We start from the raw sequence: 9,172 nt of genomic DNA, 5'->3' as shown, positions 1-9,172 counted from the left end.
TCATTAAAAAAAAACACAGCTTACAAATTTCAATTCAATTTGCACAAAAATGTACACATGTATTTCGTGTTGTAGGTAGATGACATACAAGAACATAGTAACTTAAATACTGGCTGAAAATGATATTCGGGCGTAAATAAATAATTTATGAATTAATCATGATAGAACAAAAGCAGTAGATAATGACAAATTTTCTCGCAGTTTTGGATTGAACACAAAAAATGTAGTTTTATTTTCGCTGATTATCAATAACAAAATTATTCTGGGTCTAGCAAAATGATAACAACATTCTTAAAAATAAATAGGGTTTGTTCACAGACCCCTGTTCCGCGTATTTTCTGGAACGAAACATGGACTACACCCAGTAAAGTAGAAAAACGTAAGTCTATTTACGTATTTAACTAGATTTAAGGGGAGGGTGGTTCCTATCCTAGGTCGACCTCTACGAGTTATCTCCTGGAAACCATAGTGATTTTACTTACGAGATAAATATAGAATTGGTATCGCTTGTGCTAACGGTATTTACTGGAGATTACCAGTGGAGGATGATGAGACTGAGCATGAAGTCAGATCAGTCCCATTTTGGCAAATGGCAATTTACTACTATGGTTTCCAGGGGGAACCGCGTGTAGGTCAACCTGACATAGTATGTTGCCAGCAATGGGGTAATGGGGCAAATAGTTCACATTACTAACATTTTTCCCCACAAAGCAGCATCGTGGGTTACGTTTCAGTTGGAAGGGTGAGATATGGCAGTGGAAATACAGGTTATATTTATTATATAACCTGTATGACAGATGCAAATAAGGGCATAGACTTGGACTGCTTTGGAATGCCAGTGGCGTCTTAGATGTGGATAGTCGGATAGATGTTTGTTCCTGTTTCATGCAAAAACCACTGAATGCATTTTGATGAAACTTTGCAATAATATAGCTTACACATTAGAATAAGACATAAGCTATATTTTAAAAATATTGCGTGGACCAGCTAGATCATCAATATTTGTATTAGTAGTTTAAACGTAATAACGCAATGTAAAAACGGATTTACTTTTATTAAATTTAACTAACAGCTTCGATCTAAAATTGCAACAAACCAAATTAAAGGTTTGCGATAACACCAATTCATGTGATCTATCACATGAATTGGTGTTATCTCTCATCTCATCTTTTTTATAATATATTGGCTGTGCCGGCCGTTTCACCTATGTATAAGCTATATTACTGTAAAGTTTCATCAAAATCCGTTCAGTAGTTTTTGCATGAAAGAGTAACAACATCCATCCATACTCACAAACTTTTGCGTTTATAATATTAATAAGATATATCTACATATATTTGGTAAAAAAATCTCACTTATTCAAAGCTACAGAAACTTGGTATAATTAATTACTGCCCTAATTGTAACTATTTATTGAAATATTATTTCCATTGCTATTCGCCAAAAGCAGTTGTAAAGTAGTTGTACATAGACTAAAGAAAAAAGGCGAAAAAAGTCTACGTAAAACCACATATAAAAGAATATTGTAATAGTCTGCATTCCATCTGATAATTAAAAAATATAAAAAATGTGTTGACTTTTCTCGCTATTTTTCAGTGTCTACCAGTGTGCTGCACAAACGGAAAAGCACGACATCTAGCGAAGACGAATGTGAAAAATGTAAGCGTATCATAGAAATTATCTTTGCACCAAACAAGCCAGATGTTGATGCAGCGACAGTTGAAGCCAATAAGCTGACACAAGAAATAAGACAAGATCGTATAACTCAAATTATAGCTTCTGCTGTACGTAAGGACGAAACCGTTTATGAAAATTGCAGTAGAAATATATTCGGCGAAAGTAAGTCTGAAAATGATAAAAATATTACGGAACACGGAACTGGTACACCCAATAATATCACGTTACAATCAATCACGGCAAAGCATGCCGAAGAAAAACTTGCACAAAAAATTGAAATAATCAATGAAACACCAATAGGTGAATCTGCTAAACCTACAACCGAAGAATTAAATACATTTCCAAAAGTTTTAGGTAACAAAACGGAACCAATCACATCGACTGTTTCTAATAACTTGAATAATAATCGTAACGATGTACAAAACGCAATAATAAACTTAACTTCTCATGATACACTCGACGAGTTAGCAAAACGATGTCTCGATTCACCAAACAATAAAATCGATGATCATATTTTAAAGGAAATGGAAAAACTTGGTATCCCACAGACGACTGCACATAGAGAATCAACTATACCTATAGTAGACCATGAAGTTATGCAAATAGATATATTGGAAAAACCTTATAAAACTATTCAGAAATCTCAGGTTGAATTAGAAATACGTGTATTGGATCCTGTACATACAACTGAAACAGTTAACACATTTGGATTAGATTTCAATAATGACAAAAGATGTTCTTCTGAAGAAAAAAGTACAAAATTTTGCTCAGTACAAAAACATTATGCTAAAGAGGATTGTAGTCACTTAGAAAACGAGGGATTTGAAGAATGCAACGAACTAGAAGAAGTAGATACTACAACCTCTGTAACGAATATTAAACCTCTTTCTCAGGATAACAATTCAAACTTAGAGGGAATCTCCACCCATATTCATAACATAATTGCAGCAAATGATGAGATATTGGGTGTACCAAAATTGAAATCTTCTACATCGTCTGTAGAAAGGACAATTACACTTCTCCAGTCGATGAATAGACATTCCCAATCAGTGGTTTATTCAACAGCACCAGATGATTATTCAGACCTAATAAAAAATTTAAAGGCACATGAAAATTTGAAAGCAAACAGGGAAGCAATCCAAAAACTGGAACGTGATGGAACTAATCCGTCCACACCTTCAGGAAATGATCCATTGCAAATAGATCCGAGATATTCATACCAAGAAGAAGAAATGTATATTTTAAAACGTATACAAACTGAAAAATCTGACCTACCTTTAAAACTAGAAAGAATAAAACCTCATTATTTAAAAGATGAACCTTCCATTATTGCTAAAGAATATTCTGCTCGCACGGAACCTGCGGTAGTGATAAAAGAATGTGCTGATACTCTTCCACCTGAAGAGAACGCAATGGAAAAAAAGATAATCAACGACCTTATTGATGGTGACAGAACTTTACCTCATCATTTGTTGGGTGATTTATCAATTTTTTCAAAATTTGCACCAGAATCTGTACCAAATATTCAAGATTCAAGTGAATTAGAAAATTCCAGTATGAAACCAGAGCGAACACAACCGTATTACTTGCAAGATGATCCAGCAATAATTTCCAAAGAATTTTCTCCATTTACTGCACCGTCTATATTAATAAAAGAAGATATAAGTCGGAATGTAACTGAAGCGAATTCATATAATTTGAATCCCGAATGTGGAAATGCACAAAATGAAGAAAATCGTTCTGAAAATAACCAACAAATAATTTCCAATAACAATATTCATGAAAAAGAGGTAGAGACCACGAAAGAATCACCAGAACGAGATTATTTCAATACGACACCTATTTTAGAAGATAATGGAATACTTAACGATCCGTACAGTGAGAAATCAATAGCTTTTGATACAGACGATTATGAGTTTGACGCTTTGATATCCCGAAAAGGTAGAAATAGAACTATACAACCAATAATACCAAATAAGGAGCACTTGGATGATAGTATATTGAAGGCAATGCCTTCCAGTGAAATGCGTCAAATAGCAGAAGATGAGTATTCTGAACCTGTCATATATACAGAAACTGGTCGTTTTAGTGAAACCGTACTCAACACAAATGAACATTCCGAACATAGTCAGTCTCAAGAGCAATTATTGTATACCACTATTCAACCTGAGGCTATTGTCAATCCACGTCTTGACAAAGAAAAGAAATATTCAGAGGTATTAGAAATTGCAAGTACGGAAACCATAGATTCAAATTTAAAAAAGGGACCTGAAGTTGCTTCAAAAACAAAATTAAATTTGGACACTGAACAAATCTCGATGAAAGAGTTATTGAAAAGAGTCAGAGAACGTAACCGCCTCGAATGTTATCGCGAGGTTGCGTTTAAATCTGGAGGGACAGAATTGGAACCCCTCTTGGGAAAATGTGGACAGCCGAAAAAACCATGTCCATCACCAGCCCCTGAATGCCCTCCAAAAAATCCTTGCCCACCTCCTCCTTGTCCTCCACCACCGCCACCCTGCCCGAAGCCTTGTAAACCAGCATGTCCTGACCCTTGTGCACCTGCCAAGCCAAGTCGCCCGCCAATCAAAAAGAGTCCATGTGAAAAATTCAAAAAACAAAAGTTTAATCAGATTAGGGACACTCTAACCGTTCTTCTAACCCCTAAACCAAACATATCCTACTACAAGACTAAAATGAACTTGACTTCTTCAAAATCTTTGGTGACAGAAGATATAATTACGAAATTTAATTATTTAGGCAATCATTTGCGCGTGGTATATCAGCGAGGTCGGAATGATTCCTTTGCTAATGAATTCGCGAAGACCTCAGGTGAAAGTTCAGGATCTTTGGCTTACGCGAAGGATTACGAGCCGTGGGTGCCAATACCTTCGTGGCCAATACCGGAAAAAGAAAAGCAAAAGAAGTTTGTCTGCCCCAAAGAAGGATGCAAGCAGCTCCCGCCGCCGCCGTTGACTCAACCGTGCAAGGACAACCATTGTGCTAATCTACCAAAACGCACTTTTTCGATAATTGACATATTTTTCAAAAGATTAGGCAAGAAAAGCATATTTGATGTTAGAAATTTATAATATTTTAGTCAATTTGATGTATAAACAACGAAAATAAACTGAGCCTTCGTTTTTTTTAATATAAATATATGATTAATGCTGTTATAGTCAGAAACATTATCAATTCTCGACGTCATGGTGAACATAGTCAGGCAGGCATTTTGGAGTAGGTAAAAGAAAATAATCTATTGAACAAGTGTATTGGATTGGACATAAAATGCCCTCTTTTTTCGTAGTCGGTTAAGAAATACAATGAATGTATGACTACATTCCTTGTTAAAATTATAAGCAATTCTCATAAAATGTATTGGCTATTAAATAAATTATTGCAATGTAGTAAAAACTTATTGTCCGGGAAAATATTTCTCATGCCATTAATTGTTTTATATTCAATGAATAACAGAGTCCTATGATGATAATGATCTTTTTTTTATATTTAAGGCTTGGCATGATAATGATTATAAAGACAGAAAAAGGCCGAACTGTGTGAAAGATGATGTGGTGAAAAGGGAGTAAATAGCGAGATCACTGCGAATAGGATGGGAATGAGAATAGTAAAGATCAATATATTACGCCGAACACATATAAAAGCGATAAGGAAGAAGCAGATGATGATGATGATGGCATAAGCATGCGGCCTATCTGATGGTAAACAGTTATCTTAGTCTATGGACGCCAGGGGTGTAACCTATGCGTTTCCAATTTAATTAATCTACCATATATACCGTACATTGTCACGAGACGAGGTGATCCACGCTTCAAAGAGGGCGTAAATCACTCAATAAACGAAATACCTATGACTGTAAACAAGGAAAAAGCATTAAGACAATTGAAAAAAAAATCAACAACTCGAGAAAAACAGTACACGTCATTTTTGCAATGATGCCTCATCAATAATACATGAAACGAATGCATCAGCAATTTGTTCAAACGGTTATGTTATATGTTGTCCTTGACAGCTCGTAGTAGTTAGTAGTAGTATTAAAAAATATATATTCCCGCCAATATAGAATTGTCTGTGAAAACTGCAATTTTGACCACAGATTAGATTTACCTATATTACAAAATTGACCGTTGTAGGTAGTTGAGTATTATAAAAAAAATCCCGCCAATATAGATTTAGATTTACCCACAGATTAGACTTATAAATTTCAAAATTAGTTTTTTTTAATGTAAAAAATGTATGGTTTATTACGAATATACAAATAAGTACAAGTAAAGTATCTGTTAATAATTTCAAATTTACAGCCTTACACTAAATCCGTATGAAAGTATGTACGGTATTTACATCGAAAAAATTATTATTTTAATTAGTTTTTCTGTCTGTTTGTTTGTTCTAGCTAATATCTGAAACGACTGGACTATTTTTTATTAGACATTTACCCGCAGGTAGCTAATGTTATAAAATGTAACTGAGATTAATTTATTTTATAACTTTTTTAATAATTAATATTTTAACAAAAAAAAACTTATATTTCACGCAGACATCACGGGATTAATTTATAATTTAATAGCTGTGCCCGCGGTTTCACTCGCATTAAATTCATAGCCTATATGTTATTCTATATAAGCTATACCTATTCCTGTAGAGTTTCATCAAATTCGTTTAGTAGTTTTTGCGTGAAAGAGTAACAAACAGCCATCCATGCTCATAAACTTTCGCGTTTATAATATTAATAAGATGTACATCATTTAATATCGATATCTTATAATTCAACAATTAAAAATATTTCCTAAGACATCACGCTATCGTAATATGTAATTTCACCAATGAATCAAAATAGGTCACAAAAGAAAGAAAGAAAGAAAAATATTTTATTCAGCGCAATGTAAAAAAATGCAAAACAAACTTTTACGTATGGAGAAACAAAGAGCTACAGTCTCAGTTCTTGCTCATTCTTCTTGTGATGAGACAGCTTTCCCAATGAGCGGTAGATTGAAAAAAATGTGATGACTATTCAAAAGTGCCTTAATGTATTATAAGTTTATTTGAATAAATTACTTTCTATTCTATTCTATTCTATTCGTAATGATTAAATTATCCTTTGACACGTGTTTATTTATGTGAATTCGTTTAATGAAATCACATAAACTCATCGTAATTGTAAACCCAATACTGGTTCTTTAGGTAATAAAAATTACGTTGTCTATGCATTATTCATATTAAAAATAAACAAAATATCCTTAAATCGGTCATATATAGAGAACTAGACTGCAAGCGAATGTAAAAAAATCTACGTAGGTATTATTATTGTGTACCTCGTTTTCACGACTTACTTATTTCAGCAGCCATCGTTCTGTAAGCTGTGCTTTGTATTTTTTAATTTATACATAAATTAAAAAATAACTATGACTATTCAAATGTACTCAAATTTGAATAAAGAATTTTCTATTTTATTCTTTTGACATAACCATAGACATCACATGCGTTAATTTTCGTTCGTTATTTCCTGTAATTTCACTGTCATACATATATCCTTTAAAAGCTGAATATCTTATAAAGCAAAGGCAAGTACTTGGCAGCTGTTATACCTAGGCTAGACGGAGGTATCCACGCCAATGACATTGTACAAAGTATAAATTGATAAAACCTGTTCCTCAAGTTATAGTAAAGCAGATACCAAAGAAAGCATATTTATTTCATTTCATGCGTATAGAAAACAAAAAAAAAAGAACTTAATCATTAACCATAAATAAAAGATTATAAAAAAAACTATTGACGGCTTCAGTGGTTAAGCGAAAGATTTTATTTCTTTAGATTACCTACTCTTTGTTCTACATTATAAACATTAACTACTTTGGTATGTTTTCCTTTGCCTGCTTTTCCTGTGCATACAGTAATAAATAGAAAAGGTAAGTGTAATGTCAACAAGGCTTAATGCATTAATCACGATTATAGAACAAAGATGATAGACTCATGACACCTGCATACTAAGAGCGGGAAAATGCTCCGGTTTATTATTTCCTTATTTATTAAGACAAGTTTCGCGGCCGGTGAATCCCAGCGACACCCCGCCATTTTGCGCGACATGACGTGAGGTCCAAGTCTGTATTATACTGCGCTCAACGCGATAAGATCCAACGCATTTTATTCAGACAAATTTCCGAATGACCGTTATATTAATAGCGCTTAAATAAATAAAGAAATAATAATTTTAAATTTATATTATATCTATATATTATATTTTTACAACCGTCGATCAAGCCGTATCTGTGAAGCTCGGTAGCAACCAATATTAATAAGGGCGGATCGTGAATTTGTGGGGCCCTGGGCTAAATCTACTTAGGGGCCTACCTAATTATATTACTCTACTAAAAAAATACAGCGACCAGAATTTCCCCGTTCCTTTCGATAGACACGCACTTGCATGGGTTGATTGATCTCAGGGTTGCCGACCTTATGATAGATTTTTTAACAATCTAGATATTTTTTTTATTTTCTGAATATCGGGGGCCTAATGAATAATTGGGGCCCTTTGTATTCTCGGAGCCCTTAGCTGCAGCCCAAAAAGCCCTTAGGTAGATCCGCCCCTGAATATTAACATATAATGCATTAGACACTATGTCTGTCTGTTTGTTTAGAAATGAAATATGATATGAAGATAGTTTGTATAAGGTGGACGAATATAGGTCATCTTTTCTCTAAAAAATCGTAATATTTAAATATAACATTATTATATGAAATCGCGTTTAACAGCTAGTTTTGTCATATGGAAATTGTCCATATTTATTTATATAATAAGTTTGGATAACGATCACACAACGCAGTATAGTTCCAAACTGAGAAAAGCTTATACTTTGGGATTAGACTACTGAGAGAACACGCAAGTTGTTTAACTGTAGTCGACATTGCCATTATATATTTTTTAAATAGGCATATAAGTATGGTATGAGGTTGATTCACCCCGGAGTATGCACTGGTAAAGAGCTCAAACTTGGAATATATATTCATATTTATTTGGCAGTTTTATAAGGCTCACGGATGACGGATGGCCCGAATGGAATAAAACAAATAAAGTATGGGTTGAAAGTGATTATTAATAAACTAGTAGTAAACTAATAATCTCTTTGATTGTAACGTTCCATGTCAGGTGGACTTTCACGCTGTTCCCCCTGGAAACCATCGTGATACGTTCCTGGTGAATTTGTCATGATGGGCTAACTGACTGGGCTTCATGTTTACCTTATTGTGCAGTTTTAACAGTTAACGGGTGCACCATTTCATTAGGGGCCATTCATTAATTACGTAAGACTATTTTCGCTAGTTTTAATATTTGAAATACGGCCATGAAGTTTTTTGTGAAGTTGCGCTGCCTTTTTCGACGCAAAGTTTAGAGCATACTAAACAAATTCTTTCTATGAGCGCATCTTGTATTGAGGGACAGTAAAAATCGTAAGGAACAGTCTTGAATGGGATCTCGGCA

At 33.9% G+C, this 9,172-nt stretch overlaps 1 protein-coding gene across 1 annotated transcript; it reads left to right on the top strand.

The window, feature by feature from the left end:
- Window positions 1-140: 140 nt before the first annotated feature.
- On the top strand, window positions 141-5,012 carry LOC131850253 (uncharacterized). Its single transcript, XM_059200424.1, has 2 exons — window positions 141-379; window positions 1,597-5,012. Exons 1-2 carry the CDS (start codon window positions 277-279, stop codon window positions 4,767-4,769), a joined length of 3,276 nt encoding a protein of 1,091 aa, XP_059056407.1. The 5' UTR covers window positions 141-276; the 3' UTR covers window positions 4,770-5,012.
- Window positions 5,013-9,172: the final 4,160 nt, after the last annotated feature.

This window comes from Achroia grisella, unplaced genomic scaffold (assembly GCF_030625045.1).
Source record: "Achroia grisella isolate CSIRO2021 unplaced genomic scaffold, CSIRO_AGI_Agris_v1 utg719, whole genome shotgun sequence".
In the NCBI taxonomy this organism is placed as follows: domain Eukaryota; kingdom Metazoa; phylum Arthropoda; class Insecta; order Lepidoptera; family Pyralidae; genus Achroia; species Achroia grisella.
This window is presented reverse-complemented; position numbering and strand designations above follow the sequence as displayed.

Bases quoted from the DNA above. Each gene is read 5' to 3' on its own strand.
- LOC131850253 (XM_059200424.1), top strand. From the start codon at position 277: ATGATAACAACATTCTTAAAAATAAATAGGGTTTGTTCACAGACCCCT. The intron at 380-1,596 runs GTAAGTCTATTT...GCTATTTTTCAG, and splicing joins ACCCAGTAAAGTAGAAAAAC to TGTCTACCAGTGTGCTGCAC.